Source organism: Drosophila albomicans, chromosome 2L, assembly GCF_009650485.2.
Source record: "Drosophila albomicans strain 15112-1751.03 chromosome 2L, ASM965048v2, whole genome shotgun sequence".
In the NCBI taxonomy this organism is placed as follows: Eukaryota; Metazoa; Arthropoda; class Insecta; order Diptera; family Drosophilidae; genus Drosophila; species Drosophila albomicans.
In genome coordinates this window covers 16,951,399-16,973,568 of record NC_047628.2, presented here as the reverse complement: position 1 = coordinate 16,973,568, position 22,170 = coordinate 16,951,399, and the positions used below count along the sequence as shown (strand labels likewise).

Genomic DNA, 22,170 nt, shown 5'->3' with positions numbered 1-22,170 from the left:
TCTTACATGACATATTCAATAAAATATTGAAAAAGGCCTTGCGACAGGATTTAAGCTGATGGCATATCAATAATCTAGTATTTTTATTAGTTGTTCGTACATAAACTTTTCAATATCTATACAATGTCAATGCTAATGACATGAAATTTAGCTCATTGCTCGAGTCAATTAAAGGCAAGACAAGCCATGAAAATACAGAAAATGTTTTGACAAATTCATGGTAGATGTTAATTAAATTATTTCAATCATTTATTTCCTGGAAAATATTCGTTAATTAGTCAACGCTTTTAGCCAGAAGACAGAAGATGTTTGTTCTGTTGCCTTGGCGGCGTTTTGCGTTTGTTGCCTTTGAGGCGGGCGCAGACTTTTCGCACACCGAGAATACAATAAATGTCGAAAACTTTCAACGCCACAATGAGGCATTGCGTGTGGTATAAGCCTTATTTATTTGCCGGCCATAAATAACGCTTAACGCATCTAAATCTTTAACTTTGTGCGAATGTGCTGGCTGACTGGCTACACACAACACAACACAACATAACATAGCACACAGTATAGAGCTCTTTTTGTGCAATCGCTTTGAGTTGTTTACCCCGGCTAAGGATAACTCGACAAGGCTTAAATTGTGGACACGAGTGCCTTTCTGCTGCTGCTGGCTGCCTTCACTTCAATTCGAAAGTTAAAAGTTAGAAAACAATACAAAAATTATACTGCTTACGCAGCCTCTGATTCTGATTCGCATTTTTTTTCTCGTTGCGCACAATTTTATTTTTATTTTATTTATTTTTGTGCGAGATTTATGAGCTGCCGTTTTTGTGTGCTCTTTTGAAACGGCAACGTTTTAGTAAACGCTTTAAAATTGCTCATTTTTATACCCGCTACCCATAGGGTAGAAGGGTATTATAACTTTGTGCCGGCAGGAAATGTATGTAACAGGTAGAAGGAGGCATCTCCGACCCTATAAAGTATATATATTCTTGATCAGCGTCAACAGCCGAGACGATCTAGCCATGTCCGTCTGTCCGTCTGTCCGTCTGTCCGTATGAAACACTGGATCTCAGAGACTATAAGAGATAGAGCTATAATTTTTTTTCGACAGCATTTGTTATGTTTGCACGCAGATCAAGTTTGTTTCAAATTTTTGCCACGCCCACTTCCGCCCCCGCAAATCAAAAAAAATCGAATAACAAGCGTAATTTTGAAGCTAGAGTTGCGAATTTTGGTATATACAATATTTACTATAGTAGTTATGATTCCTGAAAATTTGGTTCCGATCAGATAAAAATTGTCGAAGTTATTAAAGAAATACTTTTGTATGGGCAAAAACGCCTACTTACTAGGGGTCTTAGTTGCTTTGGCTGACAATCTGGTATATTGTGCCGTCTATGGTATATTTTGAATGTGGTACTATGTCGATATACCAAATATACCATTTGGTATATTTTTAGTATTTTTGCAGTATATTCGGTATATTTTGAGAAAATACCGCAAAATATGTTTCTTTTTTTCAAAATGGGTAGCGGGTATCTCACAGTCGAGTACACTCGACTGTAGCTTTCTTACTTAATTTACTTTCAGTTAGTTAGTCTTCAAATTTGAGAGCAAAAAGTTTTGTTGCAGCATTTAATACTGCGTAAAACGAAAAGCGAAATGGGTTGCTGCTTTAAAATTTATATATGGGTAATATTCTGGTGAAAGTTTTAAGTGAATAGAACATAAACTAAAACATTTTTTTTATTTTGAGTAAAGATGAATCTGGTAGCCTTTGATTTGTATTTTAATTAGATCTGATAATGTTTTAAGAATTATTTTTCTGATAGATAAGATAAGATAATTGCAAAAATTAACGAATTCTGACAGCAAACCAAAAAATAAACGAACTTATGCATTTTATTGTAAGTCCTAAAAAGGTCAAAAAATCAATCTTACATCTAAATATGATACTAATCCATAGCTATAAGAATAGACTTTACTTATTTTCCAAATTCTTTTTTTCTCGGTAAATTTTGTTACCGAGATACATATAAAGTATTTAAGTTGCGAACGTTTCATGATTATTGCTTTAGATAAAAATATTAATATAATTTTTAACATTAACTCAATTTTGTTCTATTTTCATTCTGCAACTTCTTCAGTTCGCTTAGTTAGTTCTGTTATTTTTATTTGTTTCCAAATTCTATTCTTATCACATGAATTAATTTATACTATTGCTACTTAGTTTAATTATGTACTTCATATTTTATTCAATTATTCTTAGTTAAACTAAATTATCATCAAAAATTGTTAATTTAATTCCTTTTTTGATTATATATTGTTTTTTCTGCTTTAAAATTTTTAAGTAACCGAAAGAAATATATAGAACAAACAGGGTATCTTGCTTGTCTGATGGCTTTCCGCTTCAGTTGTATTTTGTTGATCTTTCACGTCTGTTTGGCCGCAGTTGCCGATTGTTTTTTGTAGTACTAGTTGTGGTGTTTTTGGGTGTGGCTTGTGAGCGCGGTTGTTTGCTGCAAGAATGCACACACTTCACAACTAAACACATACACTCACACGTACATATCCCTATGTATGTATATATATGCGTAACTACGTTTGGCTGAATCAGACGCCTTTCATTGCTGTCATGTTGTTTTTGGTAGCTGAAGGCTGCCAGCTGCCAACTAAAAACTTGTGCCGACTCCTACACACAGTGTGCTACATATTCAAGATACACACACGCACACAAACACACACACTGATAAATGCAAACAGAACACACACATTCAAGCACACACACATTGCCTTAACCTTAGCCAATGTCAGTTTTGGCACCTACAACGTTTTTGTTTTTTGGGCCTTTCGCATATTTTTGTTTGGCAACCCAAAACGCCAGAGTGCTTCTCTATGCGTGTGTGCGTGAGTGTGTGTGTAGGTGTAAGTGTGTTTGTGAGGCGGCCAGTTTTGACACGCCCTGTGTATGTGCGTTTGTGTTTTTGGCTCACAAATTAACATATAAATTGATTTTGCAAGAGCAAAGTGTTGAGCTGCTGCTGTGGATTGTCAATGCTCCAACAAAAATTCGATGTTGCTGAAGTGGTGCAGTCTTAAATTGCACACAAAACTTCAAAATGCGTGCAACTCCCTTTTATTGGGGGTCAATTAAAGTGGAAACAAATTGCAATTGTCATAAGATAAAACTCATTCTTTGGCCAAAATGTTGACGAAGCTTAAAAGAAGCAAAAAGAAGAAAAAAATGTTTGGATAGCTGCAATTTATTGCTGATGAATTTAATTATTTTTTAGCAACGTTTATAGTTTCATGATTGGATTTCATTTAACCCACGTCTCGGCCTCCTTGGTAGCTTATGTCTAGTGGTGCGCTACAAGGCATTTGGCAAATTGTTTAGCCAGTAAATCCTTTATGCGCCTGCCTCGCCTCGCCTCGCCTGGCTTCTTCCTTAGGCTGTCTAGTTAGTTGTGGCCGGTAACTAGGTCAAGTGGAAATTGTATCCATGTAGAAAACGGTATTCGTATACTATACATACCGGAAAAACAAGGAAGCCAGCAGCAGCAGCAGCTTAGACTTATTATTGTTGAGATAAGGCTGCAATAGTTATCTTTAAAATAACCACAAAATCCATTTGAATTATACAACAAAAGCAGGAAACAGAGCTTTGCTTGCGTTGTGCGTTTGCGTTTGCCAATGGGTTCTTCTGCTAGCCGAAGCCTTGGTCAAGTTAATTACACTTAATACGTTAGGTAAAGCGTCCAGCTTTGTGTATTTGTATGTGTGTACATATTTATACACCTGCGTTTGTGTGTGTGTGTGTGTGTGTGTGTGTGTGTGTGTGTGTGTGTGTGTGTGTGTGTGTGTGTGCTGGTTTCTTTGCTTTCGACCAGAAAACTGTTTGGGCATTTGTGTGCAGCTGGCTCCAAGAAACTGACAGCTTGTTTATTTGTGGATTTTATGCAGCAGGTGTCGTTTTCCCCAACTAAACTTAGTCTAAGTGTGTGTGAGTGTGTGTGTGTGTATTACTGTTAAATACCTTGCCAAATATTTAAGAGTAATCATTGGTCAGTCGCACGTGAAAGTGTGTGACAGCAACAAAGAACAGCCGTACTGGACTTGCTGTAAATTATTTTAATAGCGAGCAGCAGAAGTTCTTCAACCATACTAGAAGAAACAAATTGAAAATTCTATCAATTTGCTGTTGTGAAAATAGTGCGAAAGGCGGCAATCTAAATCCAATCAAAATATACACTAGCTTCATCTCTTAGTATGCTCAACTCTCGTATAAGTTTGGCCTTTTGTTGCCCGTTTGCCGTTGCCCGGCAAATTGATTTATCAAACAGTCACATTAAAAATTGACAACCAAACAAATTGAAGCTGGCAGAACACGTGTATATAGAGATATATTCAACTGGGGACAAACAGCCCCATGACATTATCCCTTACTCCCACACTCTCTCTCTTTCTCTTTCTCTATCTCTCTTTTTGTGTATCTCGCTGGCCTGACTTTATTATCAATATTTTATGAGTCTGAATTAATTTTAAAAGATTTCGACAGCTGGCACGAGCCAAGGAACGTCTCTAGTTCCCTTCCCCTTTCCCCCTCGAAAATCTAACTTTTGTTTGCCATTTACAGTTTTCTAGTTTGTGACATATTTTCGCATTCCTCTTGTTCGTGACCCTCCCAAAAGTTTTCTATTTTTTTTTTTTTTTTTTTTTTTTTTTGTAGTTTGGGACCTTTCAACTTCTTCCATTCGCAGTTTCTGTTTTTTTGGCAATTTTATTAGTTATGCAAATTAATGTGCGGCCATGCGTAAATAGACGTGTGTGCATATTTAAATTTTTAATATCTTTTAGTTTATCTCGTTGATCTGTTCTATAGTTCTCTAGTGTATCTAGCCAAACAACACACAAATTGGCCCTTAACTTGGCATTATTGCCTGTTTTGGTTAATTGGATAAGTTTTTAATGCTTATTAAGAGTAGCTCAACTTCAATGATTATTAACATCATATTTTTAATTATTTACAAAGAGCATTTCACAAGTGTTTGTAATATTTTAAAGTAATTACATTTTAAAATTTTTGTAATTACAGATTATAATCTAAAGGGTAAATTTAAGACCTTTATTAAAATTTTTAAATTTTAAATTTATATTATCAGGTCAGTAACTTTTTATACCCGCTACCCAAAGAAGGAGGCATCTCCGCGAAGATAAAGTTTCGAGGTCTTAGCGGCTGTCGTTGAAAATCTAGTATATTTTATACACTATGGTATATTTTTAATGTATATACCAACTATAGGCTGCGGTATTTGATTGTTTTTTTAGTATATTGATATGGTATAGTTTAGAATAATACCGCTCTGTTTCACTTTTCTTAAAAATGGGTAGCGGCGACAATCTGGTATTGTGTACGCAATGGTATATTTTGAATGTCGATGGACCAACTATAGTATTAGTATTTTTTATGTTATGTCATGCTTTTCTTCAAAATGGGTAGCAGGTATTTGACAGTCGAGCACACTGAACTGTGTATTTCTTACTTGCTATATATAAATATTGTAGATTGTTCAGTAAATTTATCTCTTCCTATTGCCATTAGCAACTACTCTTCAAAACTACACAAATAACTTTTAATTCATCTCATCCGTTAGTCCAATCCATAGAATTGGGGGCATTAATTAAAGGCCAAGCAAAGTCTTGAAGTCTTCATTTAATGCACAGTCACTTCCTAAATACATACGAAAATTTTATAACAAGCATTAATTTTGGTTAATAACTTTATAAGGGAAACTAATACATGACCTAGGCCAGAGAGCTTACGCACACACACACGCACACTCTTTGGCTTACCATTTTTCACACAATGTTTGAGGGGGGCATGAACAAGCGCCTAAGACCAGAGACTAGGCGCCTAAGACAGTCGGGGGACCCAAAGGGCCGTGTGTGTGAGGCCGTTAGGCATAAAATAGAATTGAAATAACCATACGATAAGCTCAATTTGTGCGCAGCTTTAGTGGCGCATTAGCCATACATAAAGCAAAGAAAGACCTAGCCCATATAAACAGACTGCAAGCATCTATATGTATGTGTGTGATTGTGTGAATGTGTGCATGATTGTGCGTTGATGTGTGCGTCACTTCCGCTTGTAATTGTAGTTACAATGTCACAATCACCAGACCATATAAACGCAGGCAAACATCACGAGGAGGAGGCAAAGACGGACCAGTAAAGACAAGACATCGTCAGCATCCACACACACACACACACACACACACACATAAACAATTCACACACACACACACACATGTAGAGCTTGCTGTTGGCTTTTGTGTGCGCTTTTAAGTGGCACAACTCGCCCACTTGGGCGCTTTATTAGCAAAGTGAAACTTAGACAATGCCACACACAGCAGCGCCCAGTCCTCAGTGCTGAGTCCTCCTCATCCTTGTTTGCCACTCGCACTTGCCACTTTGTAAGTAGCCTTAGACACACACACGCGCACACACACACAGTCTCTCAGCCACAGCCACAGACAAAAACCATTGCCATGGTAATATTTACAAGTCACTTGTTTTTATGCCTACATTAATTATGCGCGCTTTTGCCTCTTCTGACTTTGGTTTTTTGGGTAACTTTGCGCTTGTCTTTGATTTTGATGCCGTCGCCACAATTCGTGGAAGGCTTTGGTTTTTGGTTACGCTGTCGAGTCTCAGTCTCTCTTCTCTCTTCTGTTTGTGGGCTGTTAACGCAGCAGCAGCTTTCCATATCATGCTCATATTTTTCTTGTTTTGTAAGCCCTTGGCTTGTGGGTGCTTCAATAAATTTTGACACTCCGTATGTGGCAGCTGCTCCTCTTTTAAAGCAAAACTCTGAACTTAATTGGATGGTGTGTGCTAGCTTTGTCACTGCACTGCACTGCTGCCGCACTCTCTGGGTGTGCTCATAAATGTCAGCCAGGTCGACCTGCATTAACTGACCCAGTTGAGCTTTTGCCTCTGAGCTTCAGTTTCAGCTTCGACTCCAGCACGCACTCTTTAATGGGATTATTGAGCACTGAAGCGTGTAAAGCGTCAGTCCTGACACTTTTGCTCAGAGTTTTGCCGACACCCAGTGCATACACAGTGCGTATACGTGATATGTGAATGTGCAATCCCTTCAGTTGCTGCACTTGTAAATTATATGACCTTAGCTTTTGTTTTCAATTTGAATTTTCAATCATCAAATTTTTGCTCTCTCATTGTTATTTTTGCCATCAATATTTCTGCAGTTTTAGTTCTGAAATTTATGCAAGAATTTGCAACTTAAACTTGCCCACTAATTTTGACTGCTTTTCTCTTATTTTTGCATGTTCTTTTCTTCTATTTTTTTTATGGTTTTCACAAATCACTCTCCGCTGGTTATATTCTTAGCTTTTTCTATGCTTCACTTCGCAATCAACTGCCCTACTTGAGAATGCATTTGCATTTTCCACCGTAATGGTTCATTAAAATCTTTTTTCACTACATTTTCAGCGGTTTCGTCTTTTTATTTTATTTTTTTTTGTTGAGTGGAGAAATGCAATGCTATTATATTCTATTGAATAGTTGAAGTAATTAACATATTAAAAATGCATAATTTAATTTTTATTAAATTCTTCAGTTTAATGCAGTTTTATTTGGGTTTTTTCTTATGCTTTTTACAATTTACTCGTTTTTATTATCAATATGAATTTTTGGGTTTTTAACTTAACATATAATTTACATCTAAATTGTGTTTTTTGTATATCCGTTTTTACTGTGTTTTGTGTGTGTTTTCTTTCAATTATTAATGCTCATTGTTGTTTAAATGTTTTGTTGCCATTAATGCGTTTTTCGTATATGTATTTAAGTTATATTTATTTATATTCATATTTATTCATAAACGTTTTATTACCTAGGGCTAACTTAAATGCCTAATATTTGTTTATATTACATCTAAAATAGTTTTTTGTTTTTGTTAAGTTATGCGCAGTATTTTTGTTAAAATTTATTTCTTTTGCAAATTCATTGTTTTGAGTATTTTTGTTTTGTATATTGGATGCAATTTTCCATTTGCTATGCTAAAATGTTTAAATCTTTCCATGTTCATGTTGTGTTTATCTTTTTTGCGGTGCATTTTGCCAACTAACTCACTTGGTGAATTTAAAACTAAATAATTTGCTATATGCGCAAGTGTGTTGTGTGTGTGTATATGTATATGTAAATGTATGCCATACTTGTATTAGTGTGTGTGTGTTTTTGTGTACATTTTTACAACTAATGATTTATTTATTCCAATTTACAGTACCTCGGTAGTGTGCTTAAATGATTGCTTCTGCATTTTCCACACATTTGCTCTCTTTCGTCTATTGCTACTTTTAGTTCTTAGTTCTTACAACATTTGAAATTTGCTTTCCATTCCACTTTTTTGTTCTCTTTCTTTTAGCTCAACTTTTCACCTTCGTCGTTATACGTTATTCTTGTTATATTTACATAGAAAGTTTTTTTGTGAAGAAACGTCATTTGTAAAAATAAAAGTTTTGATCAAAACAGGCGGAGAATTCAAGAAATGGTAAGAATACATAATTCTAAATGGTAAACCGAATTGTTGAAGTAAATATTGTAAAAACATATTTAAAGAAAATGTTGAAAAAATTCCTTAAATGAAATTCAATGAAAATGTAGAATTTCTAGAAGCCTTTCCATTCGCTTTGCTCAACATTTTTTCTATAACTACATTTACATACAATATTTTCAATGCTTGTTTTATGTTTATGTTTTTAATTTTAAAATTAAGCGATTAGTTCTTACAGTTTTATATACTTTTAATTTCGGTGACTACTTATTTTATGATAGCTACTGTTCGTTTTTGTTGTTGTTGTTACCCGGAAACACTTGTGCCATGTGTGTGTACTCGTTTTTTTTTCTGTGTGTATTTTAGAAATTTGTTGGCTCTTTATTTTTTTTGATATACTTTTTAGATGTGAAGTGGATGATTTTGTTTGGAGAAAGGAAATGCAAAGATGTTTGTTTGTTGCTGTTGTTGTTGAAAATAAATACAATAAATTATTTAAATGGCAGCAGCTCGTGCTGAAATTAAAATTGCATAAACTAGAACACAATACACAAAAGGAAACCCTTAATGCCACTCGCGATTTCGGGGGGAGGAACACAATTTCAACCCATGTGAGCTGGGCTGAGCTTGAGCTGCCTTCTAGCTAAGATTCAACAAGCGTGTGTATGGCACTTGAACCCATTCCCAGAGTTGTGCTCGGCCCAGGTCCAAATCCTTTGTGTCAGCGAGAAGCAGGTGTTGTCGTGGCAACAAAACACACGAGACACTTGAGCCTAGAGAGCAGCAGCGATGACTTTGTATGTAGTGTGGTAAGAGGTTAAAGAAGAGGTAAATTTGGGAGTGGGAGAAATGGCAAGTGTAAAGTGGGAAGTAGAAAGTGAGTGTCGTATGTAAGCACCGGCGAGTCAATTGTCAACTTACAACAACGCCGTTGAAAGCAACTCAATCGACAGCGACTGAGACTGAGACTAAGACTAGGCATAGGCCTGAAATTTCTTTTGCTTTGTCGCCGCCGCCGTTGCTTCCCTTTTCACTTTTTTTTTTGCGGCCTTCTTTTATGGCTTGAGAGCACTGGCAAGACGCTGAAAAGTTTATATTAAATGAAAAACTTTTTCAATTACATCAACGGAAATAAAATGCTGCCAGCTTGCCACTCGAGGCACGCATAGGCATGACTGGGCTGGCCTCTGCCTATGCTTCTTCTAAGGGGTCGGGATTGGGTCTTGGCCGGGTTAGCACAGTGTATAGAAGAAGAGGAAGTTGTTGTAACAGCAACAGCAACAGCAACAACGACAAAAACAATAGCAACGATGCCAAAGATGGAGTCACACAGCGTCGTCGCTGCTTTTGTTTAGCATCGCTTCTTTGTTTTTCGGCTTTATTAGGTTAGGTCGCCTCTGCCCTTTTTGTGGCATACTCTTTTTTTTTTCTTTTTGCCATCGTGGGCTCAATCAACTTGCATGAAAAGTTTGAGGCAGCAACAACACATCAACATAATATTGGCTCAATATCATTTTAGCATTTGCATTTAAATTAGGTTAGCACGCAGCGTGTTTTTCATATTGAAAACAAATATGCGAGTGACAAATATTTTAAATAAATTACAAATTTGTAGAAACTTGAAAGTTATCAGTGTTAGTTTTATCAAGAGAAAATATGCGATTCTAATTAGATTTAAGTAGAGAAAATAACTTTCCAAATGCTTTTAATTACTGCTCAAATTTCTGCGAGAAATTTAAAATTCTGTAATAAGAACTGCATCTTTTGAATTACGTAAAGAAAATTCGTAGAAAGATTAAATTATTTTCAAAGCTAGATTTATCATGAAAAAATAGTCGAAATTATAAATAAATAAAAACTTTTTACTTTTATACATATTAGAGTAACAAAAATATCATACAAATTTGCTCAGACAAATTTAATATTAATAATAAAAGAACGATTATTAGTAACTTTTGGTGTAGCGAAAGAAAAGTCGTAGAAGGATTTAACTAAAAACAAATCTTTGACGCTTTGAAGATAATGAATTGCTTTTTACTTCTATGCATACGTATTAAAGTATCAAAAATATTTGCTAATATTGCTAGCAAAAATATAACTTTAATAATAAGTTATTTTCGAAATTTTTGAAGAAAATTCGTCGAAAGAATCAAATCAAAATAAAATTCATTTCTAGTTTTTAAAAGAGAAAATAATCTAAATTGTAAAAATAACTGCTTAGCAAATTTATTTATGCTAGAGTATCAAAAATATCTGCTAAAATTGCTGACAAAAATTTAACTTTAATAATGACAGCAAGCAGCTTATTAGGTAACTTTTCAAATTGCTAAAGATAAACTCGCAGACTTAGATGATGAGATGAAATTAAAAATAAATCTTAAACAAATATGGCTGATGATTAAAAATTTCTTCTAAAAATAGATTTAGCAAACAACTTATTAATAATTATGAAATTGAAAAATAAATTCAAGGGCATTCCTTATTCGTTGACTTGAACTCTGTTTGCTGGGACTTCGAATCTAGTTGAGAGTTTGGGGTTTGCGTTCCTTTCTTTTGTTTGACTGTTTTTCGTGTTTTGTTTTCCTTTTTTTTGTGCTTTCTTTTTTTTGTGGTGTTGTTGCCACTTCTTTTTTGTGTGTTGTGGGCAACTGAAACAAAAGATATCAAACTGAAAGTATACATATATTTACGAGTATGTGTTGAGTGTGTTTGGTGTGTGTGTGTGTGTTTGGTGAGTGTGCGTGTCATCAGCTTGGCTATTTACAGAGCCACTGAATCATCTAAGGCAGCGTCCTGGCTGGCGGCGACGCCGCGTTGTCAAATATCGCTCGTCTCGGGCGCCTCGCCCACATATCCCTCATCGGGACTATCGGCTAGCGGTCCATTCAGTTGCTTCAGCTTGGACGTGTCGCTGGACTCGTTGGGGTTCGAGTTGCTGTTGTTGCTGCTGACAGCTGCTTGCTCATCTGCCATCGCCGCATTCGAGCCACTTGGCGATGCTTCGCTCTCATCGAGCTCGGGTATTGTGGCATTGTTGTTGCTGTTACTGTTGCTGTTGCTATTCTGATTGCTGCCGCTGTTGTTCTCTATCAGCGTGGGTGCTGATGGCGTTGCTGTGGCACTTGCTGCCTGCTGCGTCGACTGCGGCTGCGGCGACTGCGCGATGCCGTAGCGCAGAGGCTGCGCGTGATAACCGGGCAGACAGCTGGGCCACTGCTGGAAGGCTGGCATTGGCATTGGATCGCTGCTTTTGTAGCCCTCCGGTGGCGATGGGAATTGCTGCTGCAGCTGCAACTGTTGCTGTTGCTGTTGCTGCTGCTGTTGTTGCTGCTGTTGTTGTGGATATCCCTCGGCTGTGAAACGCACATTGGGCAACTGATATTTCTCATAGCCAACGACAGGTGCCCGCTGTATGAACTCCGCCTCGAGGCTGTAGCGTAGACTGGCATTTTGTGCCGCCGCCGCAGCAGCCGCAAATTGTTGCTGCTGCTGTTGCTTGTGGGCGCGATTATGTGGCAGGGTGCGATAGAAATTCTGTTGTTGTTGCTGCTGCTGTTGCTGGTGCTGTGGATGTTGCTGCTGCTGCGGCGTGGTTGCCACTTGCTGCACCAGATGCGCACTGCTGTAGTCGTAGGCATAACCATCCTGTCCCAAAAAGCAAACCGGATTCAAATGCACATCCACCTGATGCGGTGATGTGGCTGCCGCTGCCTGCGATGCCGCTGACGCCGCACTCAGCACCGACTTCAGTTGCATGCCACGCGGAAGCGTTGTCATCGCTGCGGCAAAGCGCGAACCCATGCCCAGCATTGTGTGTGCATGCGACGATGGCGCCGGGGTCAACTGATAGCAGCCCTCGTACTGCCCGCAATCGCTGGCGGTCTCATAGTCAGCGGCACCGTCCAACGAGACTGCCGTCTTCAGCTTGTGCTTGACACTCTCCGCATCGTTGACCAAATCCGGATTCTTCTCCGCATAGTTGCGCAACGAAGCCGGCGGCGAACAATACGCCGCAGCCAGTCCGTTGCTCAGCAGCAAAGGTGGCGATGCTGCCGCCGCCGCTGCAGCTGCATTCATCATGTTCACATTCAGCTGCAGCTGCTGGGCATGCGGATGCGCGTGATGGGCGTGTGGATGCGAGTGCGCATTGGGCGTGGCATACAGCAACAGATTCTGTTTCATTTGGCCACCCAAGATGAGGCCACCGCCAGCGCCAACACCTGCCACAGCAGCACTAGCCACGCCGCCTGAAGCATTACCATTACCGTTACCATTGCTGCCCTTGGTTGGCGTCAAGTTCTCGCTGAGTAGCAACCCAGCGCCGCCGTTTAAGCTGTCGCCATCGTTGAGTATGGAAGCGCATTTCATCATGCCCGTATCCTGACCGTTGCCATGATGACTGCCCGCATCGGTGGCCCCCGCAATGCTTGTGACCTGTTCGCATTTCTTGCGCTTCGCTGGCTCTGAGCTGCGTTTGCACTTGACCACAATGGTGCAGAGGAGCACCACAAAGATGATGCCACCGCCAGCGCTGCTCGCCACAATGTAGTTCATATAATCCCGAGGAAATGACACTTCGTTAACCACCGGCGGCTCCTTGATGATCACACGCAACGTGTAATTGCTGAACGTGTTGCCGGCAATGTTTTGTCCCACACAGGAGAACGTGCCATTATCCTCGGCGCCCACATTATAGATGAAGATCTCGCTGCGTTTCTCCTCAGCACCGCTGCCGCCGCTCTCATCGATGTAATAGTACATGTGCAGATTGTCGAGCAAACTGTCGTTGGTCATCACCTGTCCATTGAAGAGCCACAGCACCTTCGGTTCCGGGATCGCACGCACCAGACACGTGATGGACATGTTGCGACCCTCGCTCACCTCTGTGTAGCTGGACTGTGGACTCACCTCGGGCAGACAGGCGAACTGTGTGCGCTGCAGTCCCTTGATCGCCTGGCCCTTGAGCCGTGCGGGCTCCATGCACTTGGGCTCCTCGGCCAGCGGAATGTTGTGACTCACCAGCCAGCTGTAGACATCGAGAAGCCGGCAATCGCAATTCCAACGATTGCTGTGCAAACTGATGCCGTGCAGCGACTTCGGGAGTATGTGTGCTCCCTGGATGAAGGCAATGCGATTGCCATCGAGTCGCAGCCACTCGAGGTTATCCATGCCCACGAAAGCCTCGTTCTCGATGCGTTCCACCTGGCAGTTGGACAGCTCGAGTGTGGTTAGAAATGAGAGATGCCGAAAGGCGGACGTTTTCAGCTCCCTTATCGGATTGCCGCTAAGCGAGAGACGCATCAGCGAACTGTAGTCCTGAAACGTTTCGCTCGGCACCAGGCTCAGTGAATTCTCGCTGAGATCGAGCTCCACGAGATTGGTGAGACCGCGAAAGGCCTTTTCGTGTATGCGCATCAGTTGATTGCGCGACAAGTAGATTTTCTGCAAATTGAGCAGATCCATGCGCAGAAAGCGTTCGCTCTGCAGCACCTGCAACCCGTTGCCGCTAAAGTTGAGCACTTGGGTGCCCGGATCCATGCCCTCGGGCAGCGCGGCCAACTGTTGGCCACCGCATTCGACCGTCTGCTTGCCGCCCTTCCACTTGCAGACACACACCTCGGGCGGACAGGCGAACAGTTGTTGCAGCTGCAGCAACAGCAAAGCAGTTGCTACGATTAATTCCAATGGGCGTGGCATTTTTACCTCTTTACTTTATATTTTGTTTTTTTTTTTTTTGTATTTTGTTAAAAAGATTTGTTGGACACTTGGTCACGTTTGCATGTCAAATTAGTGAGTGAAGGTGACGTCTTTAGCGTGTCTTAGCAGCTGCTTCTTCCGCGTCACGCAAATAGCATTAGCGACATCTATGCGCGAGTAGACGAAGTAGTCACTGTATTATGATGTTGTTGCTTCCCCCTTTCCTTTTCTCCTGTCGTCTACTCAAGTGTCAGGCAATAAAAGCCCTGCCATGCCCGCTTCAGCTGGGCCATCATTATTGTCAGTGAGCAAGAGTGAGAGCAAGTGCTCATCATTGTGTCCACGTCGACGCTGTCATTGCTCTTCTCTCTCCCCTTGTACTTGTCTTGTTGCTCTTCTCCTTGCCTTTGGCTTTTGTATTAATTTCATAAAAATGTCAGTCGCTTGATTTTTGCTTGGCAGCAACGTAGGCAATGCTTTTGTTATTGTCGCTGGCTGCTTTGGGCTGCGCTGCGGCTTTACTTTACTTTACTTCACTTTTTTCTCTCTGCTTCGTTTTTCCTTCTTGTTTGCTTCTTAGTTCCACGTTCTTGTCATTCTTAGTAAAGGCTTTTGTCCTTAATGAAATTATAACGCAATTCATTTGTTGTTGTCGCTGCTTCTTCCTTCTGCTTCTGATTTTATTTTCGCTGCTCCTTCGTAGTATTTGCTCAGTCGCATCTTTAACATTGCGTATACGACACGTGTACAGATTTTTTATGCTTATTGCTTCGTATTATAGTTGGAGTAAAGGCTGCAAGTAAATGAAGCAGAGTAACGTGAACAATTAGTAGTCATCAATTTGATTTGAATGAAGTAAATGGAATTTAATCTACTAAAAAAAGATTTGTCTTGAAATTATTTATTATTTGTCTCTTGAATTCATTCATTTGATTTGGAGTAATGGAAGTTACGGTAATATATTTACTACTTAAATTTCATTAAGATAATTTAATTTTCATTAGTTTTTTAGAAGTTATTTATTTTTATTTTAGTTATTCATTGCATTTAATGGTTAATTAAATTAATTAGCTTAAATTCTATTTTAAATTTGTAATTTGACTGTTTTTATATATTTATTTTAATTATTCAATACATATACTTTATATTATATCTTTCTATTCGATATTAATAATTTAACTGTCTTTATTTGTGTTGAAAACTTTATTTATTTTATTTAGTTATTCGTTGCATTCATAATGTGCATATTTTCATAGAGTTCAGTTTAACATCCAGCCTGTATATTTTTTTAATTTATCTACAAGCATTGCTGACTTTAATTTTAAATTTATTTTGTCAATAAACAAGCTGCCATATGAAAATATAATACATATATATACCCAGATATATGTGCTCAAATGAGCATACTCATTTGTACGGAGGTGATTTATTTTTAATAACTTTTTTTGTCAGGCAGTTGGCAAATATTTCAACGCCTCCACTTGATTATTAATGTACTTTCATTTCGCTGCGTCGCGTTGTGTTCAGTTCTGTTGTCTCGTGTCGTGTCGCATATTAATGCATAATGAATATGTCGGATCGATTTCGGCTTAAAAGTGAAATCGGAAGCATCAGCAAGCAAATTATTTTTATATCCTATCGCCAATATGCAAATGAATATGCGAATGAAAATGAAAATGAAAATACGTGCGTGAGCATTGTTTTCTTTAATTGCATTTGCGTTTGTTTTGCGTTAATGCTGAAAATGAAGAAATACTCGGAAAATTTGTTTGCCAATGGACAGCGAGGAGTCTTGGCTTCTTATTTCACATCCGTGCTCATTACTCGCTCATTATGTCCCTTATTTAATTTGATGTATGTGTGTGAATGTCGATGAAGTGGTCAGGTCGCGACAGAGGTCAGTTGAGGCGATGCGAGGCATGGCCACAGCTGTAACGTTTGCCAATGACAATTACCTTGAACAGAGTCAAGGCTGACATTTATATTTGTCCAAATTAATCAAAGGACATTAAAATGCCGAAAAGACAAAGGAAATGACAGCAAAGTAAACCAAAATGTAAATAAGCTACACAGGCAAAGGACAATCGAATGAAGATGGCTGCGATAAATCATGCAACATATTGTTGCATTGTCTTGTTGCCTGCCACTTGCCACTTGCCACAGTTGGCACTTTGGGTAAATAACATATAAATTACAGGGAAATTGAGCCAAGTGCAAGTTCGCTGAGATCACAATGAAATTGGTCGAAAAACAAGCAGAAAACAGGAGCAGCAGCAATTGAGTAATTCGATCCGGCGAATAAATGAGAAGAGGCGACTTGCTTCATTAGCTCCACACGCCAAGAGGCTGAGTCTGAGTTTCCTCATTCACAAAATGACAGACTGGCTGACAAACTAGACGACAAACCAGCAACTGACTGACTGACTGACAAACTGTCTGACATTTTGCCTTGTTTGAAGTGTGCCGGCTGCTGGCGCCAATGCAAATGCGTAATGGATATGCCATCATTTTGCTGGCTAACAAATTGACTTGATTTGCTTTTGCCATGGCAGCCAAATCTGTGGATCCTTCCTTCCCCCGTCTCTACGCTTACCTGCCTCTTGTTGTCCTTGGCTATCCACCTGAGCTGAACTGAATTTTCGACTTTATTAATAACCAAACATTAATCTTGGCAATGTCTTGTCTTGTCTTGCGTCTATGCAGCAGCTGCTTTGGCCTTTTAGCCAAATGTTTAGCGCTTAGCTTGTAATTGTAGCTGAGATTCGTGTCTTGTCTTGTGTTGTCCTCTCTTGTTTAACGCTGAACAGGTAAACGTGGCTTGCCTTTATTTATTGAAGATACCAGAAAACTTTCTGCTCAAAACTCATGAACTGCATAATTAATGGCGCATTCATCTAAGTATATTAAATTTCCCTTATCTACGATAATTATGCGTAACTATTTAAAAGCCAATATTCTACGAATTTGCGTTGTCAGCAAAAATTCAAAGCAGTTATTAAGGAAATTGATTTTTCGAGATTCATTAGAAATGAGAAAAGATTGCTAGGAATTCTCGTGATTGTTTGATGTAAAATTGAGAAATTATTAAAACCACAGAAGCTATTTTATGTTCATATGTATCTTAATTTCGTATTTATTTGTTGTGAAATTGGAAAACTATAGTAAAATCACAGAGCTTGTTTTATGTATCTAGTTCATGGTTCCGAAAACTAGAAGTTACTATTGCAAATAAGTAAGTTTATTGCATGCAACTGGAAATGTAGTATTATATTTATAATTGGAAAACATTTTATGGGACAGACTCGTATATACTTTACAGAATTGCAATGAAATCTATTTTCGAAATTGACAAAACTTTGTTGGACTTGGAAATTGTTTTGCTGCTGCTGCTTCAGCTTTGGCAGCAAGTTGCAGATTTTTCAATTGTAGAATGAAATTCTAATTTAATTTGTGCTCATACAAATAAAAGACATTTCTCATTTGGCTGCCTTGGCAGCAGCAATAACAGCAGCAGCAGTTTGTATACATTTTTGACATTTTCATTTATCGTCAGTTATGAAGAGGAGGCGTCCTTCGTTTCCATGTTTCTCCCCATATGCACAGACAGGATTCAGGACATTAGACACGGAAGTGTGTGTCTGTATGTTGGCGTGCATGCTTGTGTGCCATGTAGAGTAGAAAGCATCCTTATCACAAAATGATTTGACAGTCGAGAGCAACTGGCAGTTGAACTTGCCAGGCACAAGGCTATATTTATATATATATATATGTGTATATCTACAACATTTGCAGCCAGTATTTTAGTTACGATTTAAGAGAATGTGTTGTCGGAAGCCTGGGGCAAATCGTTGCGATTTGAGCCAAAAAGAAAGACACACAAAAGTGTCACACAGGCAAAGTGGCAATTTTGAGTTTCCTTCTTCTCTCTAATAATAAATAAACATTTATTTTATTTAGCACATGACCCATGTCCTGTGTGTGTGTGTGTGTGCAATGGGCACGTCTTCTAAACTGCTGTCATTGAAAATAATTTACATTTCATTTGAATGGCGCTCAGCTCGGCAAATCAATAGACGAACGACATTTACACCAAATTGGCATTGCCATAATCAAGTGCTGCTTTTGCGTTTTATATTTTTATACCCGATACCCATTGGGTAGAAGGGTATTAAAGCTTTGTGGCTCCAGCAAATGTATGCTGACAATCTGGCTTCGAACATACGGTATATTTTTTTCCATTATGTTATATTTTGAATGTGATAGTATATCGATATACCAACTGTAGCTTTCAGTATTTTAATTTGTTATATATTAAGTATAATACAGCACTGTTTCGCTTTTATTTCGGATATCTAAAAGTCGAGCACATCCGACAATAACATTCTTACTTTTTTGCTTTGCTTGCTTTATTTTTCCCGAATTTTTATTTCGTTTTATTGAGCGTTAATAGACGACGCGGCGTATGCTTAATGCATGAAAAGTGCGCATATTAAAAGCAGTGACACGTGGCGCGACTTTGCGTTCTTTCTGACTGTGCTTAATTTCCTTCTTTTTCTTTCTTTTTCTGTGTGGATTTTATTTTATTTTATTTTTTATTTGAAAATTGCACCCGAGGCTGTTCGTTGGCGAAGCTGCCACAGCTTCCCACAGTTAAGCATTTAATTTGCGTCGCGTTCTTACATTTCGGTGTATGTGCCGCGTAAGTAATGCCGAGCTCTTGTGGCTTTCAAGGCGAGCCCGAGTTCGAGTTCGAGTTGGTTCTCTCCTGCTTGGGCTAAAGTGCCTGCTAATACGCTTAAACTTAATTAAAAACTTATCAACAGCTGCGGCAAGCAATTTGACTGTCGTCGCGTCTTCCAGTTGCCTTTGGCAACTCAATCACCGCAAGAAGCGCAACCACAACGACAACGACAACGAATCGACTGACACAGCTTAGCAGCAACTGCAATAGTTATAGCTCAGTGAATATTAGTTGTTAATACCAAAAACAAAGTTAAGCACTTGCTACCAATTTCAATTCAGTATACCAAATTAAAATTAAGCAACAAAACAATCATTTGCAAAGTTGCTGCCTGGTGTGGACAATGCAAACATGTCATAACATGTACATGGTGCAAATTAAAATGTACATGACAACTTAAACGGCAAAGAGGCAGACCTGAGGTTTCACTCTGCCTGACAAAACAGAAGGAGCACTTAATTTGGCATGTTGCCTACTGCTTTGGCCCTGGCCAAGGTAGCGTGACAAACAAAGCAACAACAACAACTGCTGCTGCTGTTGCTACTGCTGAGAGCAACACAAACAACCGCAGGTGCAGCCACAGTGGCGTCAGGACAACTGGCAACTGGATAACCACAACGCAACACAACAACAACAACAACAACAACGAGTGCCAGCCGCCATCCCGCAGTGTGGCACATACATTTTTTACTACAGTTGAAAAAGCGCAACGATGGCCATAAAACTTATACTACCTGCCAACCCAACTAGCAAAAGCAAAAGCAACAAAAATGAAGAGCGAGGCGGCAAATAAAATTACGCATGCAATGGCAAAATAAAATATGCATAAAAAATAAGCTGCAGCAAAATCTGGCTCAAAAGAAAACAAAACACAAATAAGCGAAAAAAGGACGAAAAAATATATATGTCAGCTATGACTGACTGCGAAATGCGCTGTAAATGATTTATGGCTCGAACACTGTAAACCTCAATAACAATAATTGTTTACGTCAACATAAATCTATCTGGCAATTTCATTGCAAAATATTTTATGTTGTCTATGCGACGTATACTTGATATATTTCTGGGTTAGTTTACTACAGGGTATTTGCAAGTTTTGTTCGTATAATGGACAAACTCAAACGCAAATAAAATGCCGACATCGCGCCGCCGCGTCTCGCATTCGCATTTTATGTTAATTTCTGCACACTGCTGCACACAAATATGAATTTGAATGCGTTGCGCGCAGCAAACATTTCTACAAAGTGCAAACACGGTGTGAGAGTTTCACTTAAAATGATGTTTACAATGCTTTGGCAGCAGCAGCAGCTGCTAAAAGCTTTAAGAGCGACGAGTCGCTCTGCGATGCGATACGACGCACATCTGCTCAAAAGAAATCAGCTAATTTTCATTTTATGCTGTGCGAAAAAAAAAATTACAAAAAATAACACGCAACGGCATAAAAGCTTTGCCAATGTTTCTTACAGCTGGCTGACGCCGACGAAAAATATACCCTTTACACATTTTTTTTTTTTGATTAATTTTAATTGACTGGGCCAGAAAAGTGTTGAACGGATAGTAGTTGTTATTGAATTATTAATTTATTTTGTTGGGTCTTACAAACACTTTTGTGTATGTGTTTTTATATTTTTAATATTTCAATATAATTATAATTTAATATTAATATTATTACTTTGATTTGAATTATTAACAGGGGAAACAATTTTGTATCTGTTTTTTGAATTTTTAAATTTTGCATTATTTTAATTAATAAAATACTAATAATTATTTCATTTATGATTGATTAAATACAATTTCGAAGTTTTATATTGATTTACATATTTTGATTTGAAATACAAATAGATTAATTAATTAAATAATATTTTATTAATATTTAAATACAATTTTAAACACTTTTAACTATTTGTATTTGTTAACTTTACATAATTTTAAAAAGATTACATTTGAATAATATTGAAAATATGTTGCTCTTTTTATTTTATCAACGTTTAAATACAATTGTATTTTGAATATTTATTTTATATTAAATTCTTATGTTATCAATGACTAAAATATGGAGCCCAAACAAAATAATTTTCGCATAATATTTCAGTCTTTGCGTTACAAAATTTGTAAGAAAATTGAAACATTCTGTGCAAACGCATTAAAATGCAGAAAAGAATTTATACACATACTATATATATTTTTGTTCGAGTGTTGAAAACTCACTGACGGAGTCGCTTTCAGTTACTCACCGACACACGCTTACAGAAAGAGCCTCTAAAATTTTAATAGCTCACACATTATAAACGCAAATAAACGCCAAACGCCTCGACGACTCAGCAGCCATTTTGTTCTCTCTCTCTCTCACTGTCTCTCTCGCTCTGTCAAAGCCACTTTTGACTTGCTTTCAACAAGCAGACTTTTGATGTATATATAAACTGTGTGTGTGTAAGTTTTAGTAAATAACTGAATGTGTGTGCATGTATTTTTTTCTGCTCATTTGTTTGCCTAGCAGCTCAAGTTGTTAGAGAATGCCGCACTTAAAGGAAAAAACTTCTTCTTCCAAGTCCAGCTAGGTACACATTTGCTGCTTAGGTTGGGTTTGTTGCTGGTGGGGATTGTGTTTAGCCCTGCAACTTAAAGGCACTAAAGTTGCACAATATTAAGCATACTTTTAGGCACTCACCGACATATTATGAGCTTGATTATCATTACCACAAGCAACAGCAGCGAAGGCAGCCAAAGCATGATCTTAAGTATATATATTATATGCATAGAATAGTATATAAAAGCCCTAATGCTGTTATGCATTTGTGCGGTTGCTGCTGCTGTGCACCTGCTACCTGCTGCTCAAATTGTGTTTAGCCCAAGGTAGAAAGTTTTTGCTTGTTTGTTTCATAGAGCCAAAAATCGAGGGAGAAAAAATCAGCAAAATCATGGCAATGCTTAAAACTTTTTAATTGCTTTATAAGTTTGTCGTGTACAGGATACAAGCTGGACTCATATTTTGTTTAGTTAGCTCACTTTGCTCGCATTAAACAAAACAGCACGATTATATATTGGCTTTGTCATATGAAAATAGCAAACTGTACTAAGTGAGTGTAGCAGAAGGGTCTGTGTAGATTTGAGATAACAAGCATTCTTTTCACTTTAAAATGTCACTAAATTTTGGTATTTTCTATACATTTTT

General features: G+C 38.3%; 1 protein-coding gene across 1 annotated transcript in view; it reads right to left on the bottom strand.

The window, feature by feature from the left end:
* Nucleotides 1–10,779: 10,779 nt before the first annotated feature.
* LOC117564222 (uncharacterized) overlaps nucleotides 10,780–22,170 on the bottom strand; it is a 53,509-nt gene continuing 42,118 nt past the window's right edge. Inside the window, exon 4 of the mRNA XM_034242909.2 lies at nucleotides 10,780–15,050. Coding sequence (XP_034098800.1) covers nucleotides 11,378–14,257 — 2,880 coding nt within the window. The 5' untranslated portion in view covers nucleotides 14,258–15,050 and the 3' untranslated portion in view covers nucleotides 10,780–11,377. The remainder of the gene's footprint in view (nucleotides 15,051–22,170) is intronic.